At 39.7% G+C, this 13,942-nt stretch overlaps 1 protein-coding gene and 1 long non-coding RNA gene across 5 annotated transcripts in view; one reads left to right on the top strand and one right to left on the bottom strand.

Moving 5' to 3' along the window:
* ERICH6 (glutamate rich 6) overlaps window positions 1-13,942 on the bottom strand; it is a 32,087-nt gene that overhangs the window by 9,272 nt on the left and 8,873 nt on the right. For all 3 annotated transcript variants that reach the window (XM_077864707.1, XM_077864705.1, XM_077864704.1), the window contains 8 exons: window positions 13,487-13,549; window positions 13,136-13,191; window positions 12,930-13,046; window positions 10,199-10,309; window positions 9,403-9,560; window positions 8,984-9,054; window positions 7,642-7,787; window positions 976-1,061 (listed from right to left, as the gene is read on the bottom strand). In XM_077864707.1, coding sequence (XP_077720833.1) covers window positions 976-1,061; window positions 7,642-7,787; window positions 8,984-9,054; window positions 9,403-9,560; window positions 10,199-10,309; window positions 12,930-13,046; window positions 13,136-13,191; window positions 13,487-13,549 — 808 coding nt within the window. The remainder of the gene's footprint in view (window positions 1-975; window positions 1,062-7,641; window positions 7,788-8,983; window positions 9,055-9,402; window positions 9,561-10,198; window positions 10,310-12,929; window positions 13,047-13,135; window positions 13,192-13,486; window positions 13,550-13,942) is intronic.
* The window catches only part of LOC144293706 (uncharacterized), a 33,532-nt gene that overhangs the window by 13,011 nt on the left and 6,579 nt on the right, over window positions 1-13,942 (top strand). Inside the window, exons 1-3 of one of the 2 annotated variants that reach the window (XR_013360942.1) lie at window positions 7,972-8,151; window positions 9,184-12,792; window positions 12,975-13,079. This is a non-coding gene — a long non-coding RNA (uncharacterized LOC144293706). Of the gene's footprint in view, window positions 1-7,971; window positions 8,152-9,183; window positions 12,793-12,974; window positions 13,080-13,942 lie in introns of those variants that run through there. The other variant, XR_013360941.1, reaches the window with a different exon arrangement.

Below are 13,942 nucleotides of genomic sequence, written 5' to 3'. Positions count from 1 at the left end.
TTAGCTGTGCTACATAATAGCAAAACGTTGTGAAACCACCTTTGTGGATAGGTCAAATGAATTATATAGTATGTAAATTATATAGTACATATGGTTATAAAAATGGTTTTCTTTCTTTCTTCCTTCTTTTTCCTTTCCTTTCCTTTCCTTTCCTTTCCTTTCCTTTCCTTTCCTTTCCTTTCCTTTCCTTTCCTTTCCTATCCTATCCTATCCTATCCTTCTTTTAAAGATTTTATTTATTTATTTGACAGAGAGAGAGAGAAAGAGAGAGCTAGTACCACAAGCAGAGGAAGCAGCAGAAGAAGAGGGAGAAGCAGACTCCCTGCTGAGCAGGGAGCCAGATGCTGGGGCTTGATTACAGGACCCTGAGATCATGACCTGAGCTGAATGCAGAGGCTTAACCAACTGAGCCACCCAGATGCTCCAATGTTGGTGTATTTCTTTGTTGCATATATAATATGCATATATTATTACATATACATCATAACATTATTATATAGTATTATACAAAAAGGGCAATAAAGAGTTGAAAAATTGATTTTTAAAGAATCATATATATGGGCAGCCGGGGTGGCTCAGCGGTTTAACGCCGCCTTCAGCCCAGGGTGTGATCCTGGAAACCCAGGATCGAGTCCCACGTCAGGCTCCCTGCATGGAGCTTGCCTCTCCCTCTGCCTGTGTCTGTGACCCCCACCCCTTCTCTCTGTGTCTCTCATGAGTAAATAAATAAAATCTTTAAAAATAAAAAATTATTAAAAAAGAATGTTTATTAAAAAAATAATGAAAAAATAAAGAATCATATACATATGCTTATAGAAAAAAGTAAGAAAAGATCTATAAAAAAGATGTTAACAGCTTTTCTCTGGGTGGTAGGATTTGGGGTAATATCTATTTTTTCTTTTATAGTTTTCCATATATTTTTTTCTTCATCTGTTCTGAAGAAATAAAGCTAATGAAAACTTGTTGAAAGGATACAATATTTGCGTTGTTCCATCCGGAAATGAAGTCAGAAACTTGCTCCCATGTTTGTAGTGCTTCTCTAAGAGCTCATTCTTCATCATCTATATAGACACCAGAGAAAATGAAAGGACACTTAACCATTAATTGTTCCAGATACAAAGCATTATGATAATAACAGTAAATCTTTGCTTGCTAACAGTGATATAAACCATTTATTAATTTAAATTTTTGTCCCTGCAACAGTGACAGGGAACAATTCTTAGGAATCACTAAAGATTGTTCCTAACCCTGCAGATTACTTGATAAAAATTTCAGGCAGGAATCTAACATTACGTTTCTATTTGAAAGGGTTTAAAAAATTTTTTACCTTAGTCACATATTAGTATAGAAACAAAACAGAAGACTAAATACCAGCCCTAGCACAATGGAAATGTTCTATATGCTGATGATAGTAGTGGTTACATAACTGCCGAATTTCATAGAGCTATACATCTAAAAAAGGTGAATTCTACCGTATATAAATTATAGTTCAATAGACTGACTTTAAACTCAAATATAAGTTGTAGCATCTGGGTCTCTTCGAGGTTGTTCTTAAAGTTATTTGAGCAAAACACTACAGGCATATGAGAAGATGAAGAAAGATCTACAGGGAGCTAATCCTTTTTATGTCTCCAAGTTTAACTATTTTATATGTAATACTCAATAAGGAAATAAATTTGTGCCAAATAATATTTTCTAATGAACTAAAGATTCTATATATTCCTAATCTTGAATTATAGTAAGATAGATTCAAGAATTTCTAGGGCAGGGACACCTGAGTAGTTCAGTGGTTGAGTGTCTGCCTTTGACTCAGGGCATGATCCTGGGGTCCTGGGATTGAGTCCCACATCAGGCTCCCTGCAGGGAGCCTGCTTCTCCTCCTGCCTGTGTCTCTGCCTCCCTCTCTGTGTCTCTCATGAACAAATAAATAAAACCTTAAAGAAAAAAAAAAAAGTTTCTAGGGCTAAACCATGAAACCACCTGAATAGTCATGTAAATGTTGCCATTTATTTTGAAGATAACACATTTTTTTTTCATTTAAAAAATTGTGAAATATGAAATATATTCAGAAAAGTGCTAAAACATACTATTTTATGTATGTTGGGGGAGTATCCCACTCCCCCAAAAGACTATTTTGTTAATGAGCAATTATAAAGTGAATACTCATTGGTGTAGCCATCCAGGTCAAAAACTAGAACAATGCTGATACTCTAGGAGACCCTCTGTGTGTCTATCTCAAAGTTGATACCTTTCTTTCCTAGACACAGCCACTAGTGTGATTTCATAGTAGTTTCTTCGCACTTTTATAATTTCTGAATATACCTTTAATTTTTCTCCTTTTGAATTTTATATAAGTAAACATACATCATATATTTTTAATATTTTGTTTCTTTCTGTCAACTTTATGTTTGTAAGTTTCATGCATGTTCCAGTGTGTAGCTGTGGTCCTCTGACTTTCATTTGTGTATAGTACTTTATGGTATGAATTTATCATTACTTATTTAATGGAGATTTGGGTCATTCCCAGTTTTTGACTATTGTAAATAGTGATATTGTGAACATTCTTATGCATGTATGCTGATACCTAGTTCCTCTTGGATATTATGACCATTTGAGAAAAACGGGCCCAAAAAACCCATGAGCACTTCTCAAAGGAGAAATCTCAAATGGTCAATAAACACGAAAAGGTGCTCAACATCATTAGTAACCTGGGAAAGGAGAATTAAAACCACAACTAGAGAACAGTACACACCTATCATACTGGCAAAGTGATAGTACTGACTATTGGAAAGGATGCAGAACAACAGTCACTATTGTTTGCCTCTAGTGGATCTATGCAATTTGGTCCAACAATTTGGAAATCATTTTGGCTTTGTCTAGTAATGTGAAAGACAAGCATATCTTAGAATTCAGCAATTCCACCTCTGGGTATAATATCTGAGAGAAGGGCAAATATTATAGCTTAACTTCAGACTCGGATAAATTAAGATTACTTGCTGAAATTTCTAGAGTAAGCAGAAAAATAACAGAAGCAGAGAGTATAACTTCCAAACTTGTAGAGGTAGTACAAAAAATAGAATGATATATTTTAAGTATCCCACTCCCCCAAAAGACAAGAAAGGATAAAGGAAAAGAAAAATGCATAACAGAGAACAAATAGAAAATACCAAGGCATGTCAGTAATTATATATAAATAGACTAAGTACTCCAGTTAATAGACAAAGAATGTCAGATTAGCTCTTTTTTTAAAGGAAAAATTCCAATCATATATATATATGATTCTCTATATATCATATATATATATATGATTTTATTTATTTAGTTGACAGAGCAAGAGTGCACAAGCAGACAAGCAGGAGGAATGGGAGAGGGAGAAGCAGGCTCCCTGCTGAGCAGGGAAACCAATGTGGGGGCTTGATCCCAGGATCCTGGGATCATGACTTGAGCTGAAGACAGATGATTAACCGATTAACCGACTAAGCCACTCAGCTGCTCCCGCCTACCAACCATATATTGTTTACAAGAGACACATCTAAAATATAAAGACACAAAAGGATTATAAATAAAAATGATCTAAGAAAATACCAAAGAGTATTACTAGAGATAAAGATTACTTCATAATGATAAAAGTTTTAATCTCCCAGGAAGATATAACATTATAAAATATTCTTCCCATATTAAGATAGGTTCAATATATATAAAGCAAAATTTCACAAAATGAAAGGGAAAATTTTATTTTATTTATTTGTTTTTAAAAGATTTTATTTATTTATTCATGAGAGACAGAGAGAGAGAGAGGCAGGGGCATGGACAGAGGGAGAAGCAGACTCCATGCAGGGAGCCCGATGTGGGACTCGATCCAGGACTCCAGGATCACACCCTGAGCCAAAGGCAGATGCTCATCCACTGAGCCACCCAGGCGTCCCTGAAAGGGAAAATTTTAAATTCCATAATCATAATGGGATATTTTAGCCTACCTCTCTCAAAAATTACAAGGATTATTAGGCCAGAAAAAAAGTAATAATAGAATATTTGAACAACCCATTTAATAAATTCAGCCTAATCTTCATGTTTTGGAAGATTAAGTATTTTAAAAATGACATTCTTCCCAAATTGATTTGTAGATCCAATGCAACTGCAATTCAAATATTAACAAGATTGTATTATTTATGTGTGTTGAAGTAAGGGAGGTCCCGACAAGTTGACTCTAAAATTTACAGGAAATATCAAGAACTTAGGAAAGGCAAGACATTCTTAAAGAAGCCTGAGAGAGAGGAATATGCTCTACCAGATATTAAGATCTATTACCAAATGTATTATTAAGACAATGTAGTGTTGGGGTAGGATAAAGAATTCTGTGGTACAGAATAAAGAGACCAGAATTAGACTCATGCAGTCATAAACATCTGATGTAGGACAGCAGTGCCATTGCATGGTAATGGAGGAAGGAAAATCTTTTCAATACGTGATGCTGAATACAATATATATATATATATATATATATATATATATATATATATAGAGAGAGAGAGAGAGAGAGAGAGAGAGAGAGAGATTTTATTTATTTGAGATAGAGCAAGCATGAATGGGGGGGAGGGGGAGAGGGAGAAGAGGCTCCCCACTGAGCAGGGAGCCCAAGGCAGGGCTCAATCCCAGGACCCTGGGATCATGACCTGAGCTGAAGGCAGACATTTAACCACCTGAGCCAGCCAGGTGCCCTCCATATTTTTAAATGAAATTAGAACCACTATCTCACATTAAATGTAAACATCAATTCCAAGTGGATTAAGGACTCAAATGTGAAATGCAGAACTACAGAGATTTCTTTAACATAGGATAATAGCTTTATTACCTCAGGTCAGGGAAGGATTTCCCAACCAATGAAAAAAAAGCAGTACCCACGAAGGATTTGATAAATCACAATTAAAATTGTGAAAGACAAGCCAAGAAGGGAGAAGCATTTGTGGCAATATGGCATACAAAGGGCTTATATCCTAAATGTTTAAAGAATTTTTCTAAATCAATGTGAAAAAAGAAAGTCTATGTACCACTTTTTCTCTTCATCTTTCTTGAATCTCAGACCATCCAATAACACAAAGTATTCTTTAGAATTTCCTTTAGTGAAGGGCTACTAGTGACAAGTTATCTTTGATACTACTAGACAATGTCCTTTTTGGGCACATTTTCTTGAAAAAAATATTTTAACTGGTTATAGACTTCTTGAGTGACTACTATTTTCTTTAAGCCCACTAAAGACATTCCACTGTCTTCTGGCTTCCATTGTTGCTATTGGGAGGTCATCTGACATAACTCTTCTTTATTTTATTTTTTTAAAAGGTTTTATTTATTTATTCATGAGAGAGAGAGAGAGAGAGAGAAAGAGAGAGAGAGGCAGAGACACAGGCAGAGAAGCAGGCTCCATGCAGGGAGACTGATGTGGGACTCGATCCCAGGACTCCATGATCATGCCTTGAGAGGAAGGGAGCTGCTCAACCACTGAGTCACCCGGGTGTCCCTGTAACTCTTCTTTAAATACAAACAGAATTTTTGTTCTCTGCTGCTTTTAAGATTTTTGTTTTCCCTTTGTGTCCTAAAGTTTTTTTCTGACAAATCTAAGATTCTTTTTTCTTTATTTCATCTTGATTGGGATTCATTGGGCTTCTTAAATCTGTGGGCTATTGACATTTATCAGTTCTATAAAATTATCCATTACCTCTTCAAATACTGCCTTCGCCTCATTATCTTTCTCCTCTCCTTTTGGTATTTTGAATAAATATGTTTTAAACACATCATTTTCATATCATATTCTATATTTTTATTTTTGTTCCCATGGAGAATTTTATAATTTTTTTTTTTTACCTTTTTCTTCCATGTCATTAGTTCTCTCTTTAGTTGGGCCTAACCTGTGTCTAACTGTCCTCTTTTAAGTTTTTAACTTCAACTGTTATATTTTTCATTTCTATAAGTTCCATTTTTTCTTTTAAAACGATTATGACACTATAGTTTTCTGTTCCTTCTATATGTCTTCAGGATGATATTTTATTTTCATAAGCATAGTTTACTTCAATTTCCAAAGTCTTTGCAGGTCTTTTTATTTTTTATTTTTTTTTATTTTTTTTATTTTTTTTTAAATTTTTTTTTATTTATTTATGATAGTCACAGAGAGAGAGAGAGAGAGGCAGAGACACAGGCAGAGGGAGAAGCAGGCTCCATGCACCGGGAGCCCGACGTGGGATTCGATCCCGGGTCTCCAGGATCGCGCCCTGGGCCAAAGGCAGGCGCCAAACCGCTGCGCCACCCAGGGATCCCTGCAGGTCTTTTTAAAATGAGATATTACTCCTCTGGGGTTTGAATTGTGGTGTCACGCTTCCTTGTGTTCTTAATTAGTTTTCACTGTGTGCTAGTAACTGAACCTGAAGGGTAATCTGTAGGAGAAATTTGAGGGCCAGACAGATAACTTTCCTTCAGATATGACTTGGATTTGATTCTGTGGGGTACCTCAGTTCACTGTCACCCCTTAAATTCTATATCACCCAAGAGAAACAAATCTGGTCTCCATAATTTAATTTCTAGAAATCTATCCTGAAGAAATATATAAAAATACATTTATACATAAATATGTTCAAAGCAATGTTATTTAGCATAACAAAAAACCTGTTAACCTATATGTCCAATAACAGGGGAATGGTTAGATAAACTATGTAAAAAAGCACATAGATTAAAATGCTGTCAATGTAAGCTGTATATTAGAGATATTTTTATAATAAATTTTAAAAAGATAAAAATTACATATGTAATATAATTACAAGTATGTTAACCAAAAAAAAACGTGTGAAAAGTCTGGAACAGTGCCGTCTGATAGAACTTTTGGTGACCGTGAAAATGTTCTGTATCTGCACCACAACATGGTAGCCATTCATCACACATAGCTACTTAGCACTCGAAATGTGTGACTAGTGTGACTGAAGAATTACATTTTATTTTTTATTTTTTTAAAGATTTATTTATTCATGAGAGACACAGAGAGAGAGAGAGAGAGAGAGAGAGAGAGAGGGAGAGGGGCAGAGACACAGGTAGAGGGAGAAGCAGGCTCCCCATATGAAATCCGATGCAGGACTCCATCCATGATCTGGGGATCTCTGAGCCAAAGGCATATGCTCAATCACTGAGCCACCCAGGTGTCCCAAGAATTACATTTTAAATTGTATTTAATTGTAGTCATTTTAAATTTAGATAGCCATATGTAGTAGTTGCTACCTTATCGGGTGGTGTGGATCTAGAAAATATTGACATATTAACAATGACTTTTGGGAAGTGCTTGAGCCTTTTGGTGATTTTTCTCCCCCTCTTTCTAGTGTTTTAAGGGTTCCAAATGTTCCTTAATGTATAATGATCACATTTTAAAATAAAAAGGCTTTAACCAGAATAACCCCCTATTAGAAAATGTATGTAAAAGCATTGTTATAAAGTCTAGTAGAGACTAGTAAAGTCTAGTTAAAAAGCCAAGTCTGTACCATTTCTTCCTGACAAAGAGTTAAATGTGTTATGTAGCCAGCCTGTTATATTCATTATGACAGCTTTTACAATTTTAGGTAAAACTGACTTTAAAGAGTCACAAATAAAAAATTACAAGAGAATTACCTTTCCACATGCTATTCTAGCATCACAGCAATCAATGGAAATGTTTCTATCTTCTACTAGGAAATCAAGTAGACTGTCAGTAGTTAGCTCTTTTTCTGGGATATCCACGGAAAGTTGATAAGAAATTGTTTTTAAGTGCTTTGAATCTAATGGGAAAAGAATCACATGAAAGTACATATTTGTTTAAGATGTTCCAAAACCTCTCTTCTAAAATGAAATTTCAAACCCTATTACAAATGCATTGATTCATCACTTTTTTTATTTTTTATTTTTTTTAAATATTTTATTTATTTATTCATGATAGACATAGAGAGCGAGAGAGAGGAGAGAGAGAGGCAGAGACAGGCAGAGGGAGAAACAGGCTCCATGCAGGGAGCCCGACGCGGGACTCGATCCCAGGACTCCAGGACCTCGCCCTGGGCCAAAGGCAGGCGCCAAACCGCTGAGCCACCCAGGGATCCCCATCATCACTTTTTTTTTAATGGAAGAAAAGTGAGGTTCTTCATTAAAGTGAGTGCCTTCTTTTGTTAAGAGAATGAAAATGTTCTTTTGTTAAAAGAAGAAAGGTGATTTTCATTATGTGGAATGCTGTGGCCTTATATTTAGTAGGAAATAGTTGAATATCAAGGAACTTTATACTAGGGATTTAGTTTAAACCAAAACAAACATGTATGTTTTCTAAGTATTTTTTCCATGTCTCTCAGTGGTTGAGGAGCAGCCTGATGCTCAGAAAGATTAACTAATGTACCCCAAACTATAGGGAGCCTATAGGGAGAAAAGCAAGGATACAAACTTCTGATTCTAAAAGTCAGTGCTCCTCCAATATACCCATGCTATAGCAACTCATCAGCTCTTTGCAGCTTTCTGCAAGGTGCTCTACAGATGTTGCTAATTTATTTCGATCAATAACACAGTAAACTGAACACTAAAAACTTCAAAAGGCACATGACTGAAATGCTGGATTTTTTTTTTTTTAAGATTTTATTTATTTATTCATGAGAGACACACAGAAAGAGGCAGAGACATAGGCAGAGGGAGAAGCAGGCTCCCTGCTGGGAGCCCGATGTGGGACTTGATCCCAGGACCCCAGGATCACACCCTGGGCCAAAGGCAGATGCTCAACCACTGAGCTACCCAGACGTCCCTAAAACACCAGATTTTCTGAACCATTTTACTGAGGCATTGACTGGAATAAACATTTTAAGTATTTTAAATATTTTAATTTTAAATATTTAAATATTTTTTATATATATATATATATTTTTTTTTGTCTTGGTCTTGTTCAAACATCTGAGCTTTCTGAGGTACAACTGATCTAGAACATCAGTGTTGAGAGACTCACCTTCTTCAGAAAAATTAACTGGTCCATTTGGTATTATTGCAAATTGTCTGGCAATTTGTCGCTCCTGTTTTCTACAAAATTCAAAAATATGACAAAAAATCTGAAAGGTATTTGAAGCTTAAAACAGAATTTTAGTACAAAATTTAACTGTCTAAATGCCATCCCTTTTTTTAAATTTATTTTTTATTCTTTTCTATCAGGTAGTTAATGTAGTAATCAGTACATATGGGTCTCTACTCTCTTTTGTCAACAAATTTCTCCAACATGGGAATTCTCAATTGCTCCAAGAGTTTGCCGTTGGTAGATTTCTACTTTAAATTGGTGAGTTCACAGACTTTCTGGGACCTTCGGGATCTCTCTAATTTCCTCCCCACCCCCCAAGCTCTCAAGTGGGCCTGCATCTCAATATCAAAGGCTACCTCCGCAGGGCTTTTTCCTTTGCTTTGAGTCTATCAGCTTCACTGCCGTGGGCTGCATGAGGGTCAATACAGATTAATTCAGCTTTAGGGCTTTGGGTTTTTTTTTTTTCCTCATAGATGTAGTCAATCAGATTTTGAGAATAACTGCAACAGCAGGCCTGGAAAACAAAGAGGTCATTTTCATCTCACCAGTCCTGGATGAAGATAACTAGAGGGGAAAAAAAACAAAAATGGCCAAGGAAATTTGGATACCCATCTATCGACTTTTTTCTGGTAACAGTGATCTTGAGATGGAGCTCACAGACTCTACAGTTCATCCATTCGAAGCGTACAAGTCACTGGGTTTTAGTGAATTCACAGACATGTGCGAAACCATCACCGCAGCCAACTTTTAAACATCTGTGTACGTGTTTTTGTGTAGATATATGTTGTCAATCCTCTTGGGCATATACCTAGGATTGTCATTGTTGGGCTATATGTAACTATGTATTTAACTTCTCAGGAAATTGCCAGACGGTTTCTCAAAGGGCCTATGCCATATTATCTTCCCCCTTCGAAGTATAGGAGAGTGCCAGTTTCTCTACATTCTCGCCAGCACTTGTTATTATCCATCTTTTGGATTATGGCCATCATTGTGGGTACGAAACGGTAATCCATTGTGGTTATGATTTGCATTTCCCCAACAGCTAACATGTAACTCTTTTAAGAATTGCAGTGCAGGGAAAGGTGCTGGAGGAAATACTTCCTTTGTTTAAAAATAACATAATTTCCTCTATAAACCTGCTTTAGAACTTACACCTGTGGGTTCCGAGCTATCATCATCAGAGAAAACATCCATGTTGGAAAGAAATGTTCTTAGATCGCCCCCACAAAATTCACACTGCAGTGCTATTTCCTCCTCTTCTTCCTTCAGAGAGGGGAAAATAAAAATGAATTAGGCCCATACAGAGGCCCGAGCCTCTGGGAGCAGTAGGAGTCAGGGCTCAGGGCAGGGCCGGCAAAAGTCCAGTAGGGGAGCAGGGGTGCTGGGGGATGTGCCAAACTGTCAGAATCCCTGGGGGTTCCCAGAAATAGCTGCCAGGGGAACTTTCAGGAGGCTGAGATCCTATATCAGAAGGCACCAAGCCAGGAAGAGCCGTATATTCCAGTAATGAGACATTATTTCTGTTCAAGGGTTGGTGAGGCCTGAGGAGGCCGAGGTGGTATTTTGAGGGCCTCTGTCTGGTGCCTTTCGCCAGAGCACAGCTGAGCCCAAAAGGAGCTCCTGGGTCCTTAGGACGCCTCCTGAGTGCAAGAAGAAAATTGCACGTGTGACTTTATTGTTGACATCAGAGTCCCTTGTGGGGGAGGGGGTTACAGTGTGTCACCAGCTGCAGGCGCCGAAGGATAACACACTTTAGCCCCAGCTGGGGCTCTGAGTTCTTCTGTCTGTGCTGCAAGGGTAATTCAGGAGTGTGGGGGAGACCAGGGGAAGCAATGGGAGACTTGGAGTTGGGGGGCTCACGGCTTGAGGCGCTCTCTATGGTCACGTGGGTGATCTGAGGTCACGGCTGTGACTGTAGGGGCTCCTGGGCAGGCAAGCAGCCGAGCCTCAGCACAGGCCTCCAGGGGAACCCCTCATCACGCACTTGCAGGTCATGAACACCACCAGGCCAGCTGTGTTCGCCAGTCTCTGGGCCCGGCAAAATGGCCACCGTGGGGCCAAAGGGTGGCTGAGGTGGCCAGCGCAGCCAGGCATTCACCACTCTGGAGTGATGGCCCGTATCTTGAGGCTACCGAAACTATCCACAGATAAGTACTGCCCATGGGTGAGAGCAGAACCCTTGGGGTGGGGCGGGGCGGGTAAAGCCCTGTCAGGGAGAGATGGTGGTGACACATCTAGTTTGGCTCCCAAGTGACCTAGCAGGCAGAAAGAGAGCGTGCTGATGCCAGGCCATTTCCATAGTGATTAGCTTCTCAGCCCACAGTCCCTTCCCCTACGGGGTAGCAAGGTGGAGGTGCTTCTAAAGACCACGAATAGGGCGGGGCTGCCACCCGTCAGAGCCCCATCTATGCAGACCTCAAACATCTGCCCAAGATCTGGGTGCCAGCGCGGGGACAACTCCCTGGAAGAAAGGCAACTGGGCTTTCCCCATGTTCAGGACCGTCTCCGGGTGTCAGCTGAAGAAAACTCCAGCAACTTCCTGGGGTACAAGCTTTCATGGTTCAGGAAGAGAAAGGAGCTAGGTTTGAATAAAGATTTTCAGGGCAGCCCAGGTGGCTCAGCGGTTTAGCACCACCTTCAGCCCAGGGCCTGATCCTGGAGACCCGGGATTGAGTCCCACCTGGGGTTCCCTGCGTGGAGCCTGCTTCTCCCTCTGCCTGTGTCTCTGCCTCTCTCGCTCTCTCTCTCTCTCTCTGTGTCTCTCATGAATAAATAAATAAAATCTTAAAAAAAAAAAAAAGAATTTCAGCCTGAAGAGTCCAGAGTTTAGAAACCTGGACCACTATAAACAGGAAAACACTGACTGCTACTACATGACATATTGACTGTGTCACCCCTTCATTAGACTTGCAGAGTGGAATGCACCCCAAGGCGGCAATGAGCCGCACGTCGGTGGGTCCACACAGCACTCCCATTGACCCTGCACACACGTCTGCGGCCTGCTGCCTCACACCATGGCCGGCTCTTATTTCCAGTGAGGGAGCCTGCACCTTTAGCATACCCCAAAGGAAGTAATTCACGGGGCCCCGATCTGGGAGGGGTGCAGCTCTCTCCACACAGCCAGACCATCCGGGTTTGGAAGTAATCATACCAGCAATCAGTCCCTCACTGCTCCAGGGCAGCGGGGCGGTGTGCCATCCCGTGAGAGTTATTACAATGGCCTTTCCCTCGCCCACCAGACAGAGGCACTAATGGGTCACTTGAGATGACTAAGTATGGCAGATGTTCATCTTTGTTTCCAGGCTTGGTGGCCACTGTGATGGGTTGCATCATGTCCCCTGAAAAGATATTTTGAAGTCCTAACCTCTGGTACCTGTGAATGGGGCTTTGTTTAGCTATGGGTCTTTGCAGATGGAACCAAGTGCAGATAAGAGATCATTAGGTCATAATCCAAGAAGACTGGTGTCCTTGGAGAAGAGGGACATTGGGACACAGGCTCGCAGAGAACGCTGGGACAGCCAACACGGGGCTGGAGGAAGGCCAAGGTTGGATGGCCACACTGGGGCCGGGGAGGAGGCAAGGAAGGATGCTCCCCTAGAGGCCGGGCTGGCTGATACCTGGGTTTTGAACTCTTAGCCTTCGGAACCGTGAGACAGTAAGTTGCTGTGGTTTTAACCATCTCATTGGCGGTAGATGGTTCCAGCAATCCTAGCAAAGGAACACAGCTGCCCTAAGTGCTATTCCAGGTAAAAGAGCTCTTTGCCCGATTTGTTTTTTAAAGTAGATTCGCTGTCTTCCAGGCAAATCATCCTGTGGCTTATTACATCATTTATTAATAGGCAAAAATTTTAAAACTTCAAAATAGCATGAATTTAAAAATCACCTTGAAGCTAATGCCTAAATTGGAGCTCTCTCCTTTGAATTGCAGAACGGACGGTGGCCCGATGCTCGGCAAGGTCCTCAGGGAAGGCTCGAACAGGGTTATGAAGTCTTCTTTAAACTAAGTTTTTAAAAAGAGAGAACTGATGTCTGAGTAAGTGACATTTACCATGAAAACTGAGTACTGTTGGACTGATAAACATTTCTTACCTCCAGCTCACATAAAATACTCAGTTTTCGCTCTTTGGGATTAATTACCCATTTTTCTGAAAAGCATCAATTTGGAAGGAAAGTTTAAAACTTTTATAACGGTGTGCTCTACTTTCTCGTCACCCACTACCCCCACCACCCCATCACATACTCACACAGACACAGAGACACACACACACACACACACACAGTTTAAATGCCCTGAAACCTTTTCACCCGGTCCTCGGTCCTCGAGTATATTCTCAGGGGAGGGATTTTCTAGAGGAGGCGGGCGCTGTCCAGTTCAGGCTGGTTCCCCAGGGCCAGTTGGCCTTTGCCCTCAAAGGGAGGGAACTACAAACATCCACTTACCTCTTAACTTAGAAGCCAGATTTTCATGTTCAGTATCCTTAGTTACAGAGGAGGTTTTCTTCCCTGTAAAAATGAGTACACGTTTGTCATCAGTTCTGACAGAGAAGGAAAGCGACGTAACGTAAAACAAGATATGCCTCTTGGAAAAATAAATACCCTTATTTGTGTTTGCTTTACCTTATACTTTTTTTTTTTTTTTTGCCTTTTCCAAATAACCTTTTTATCAACAATGAGGACCAGAGGAAAGTCACCCTTGATGAGCACATTTAAGAGTGTTTCCTTGTTTCTTTCTGGTCCTAGACTACTGCAGAGATGCACATCTTGCTTGATTATAAATGTTGTGTTGCCAACTCTTGTTTTCTGCTTTTCTGAAGTACTGCTTTGTCTACCTTATGTCTGTTACTGTGTAGATTTTTCAGGGGGAGGGGTGCTGAAGGTTCTAGTTTAAGACACTGA

The sequence above is a fragment of the Canis aureus genome, chromosome 22, assembly GCF_053574225.1.
Source record: "Canis aureus isolate CA01 chromosome 22, VMU_Caureus_v.1.0, whole genome shotgun sequence".
Taxonomy (NCBI): Eukaryota; Metazoa; Chordata; class Mammalia; order Carnivora; family Canidae; genus Canis; species Canis aureus.
Note: the sequence above shows the minus strand (reverse complement) of the source record. Positions and strands in the feature narration are given on the sequence as shown.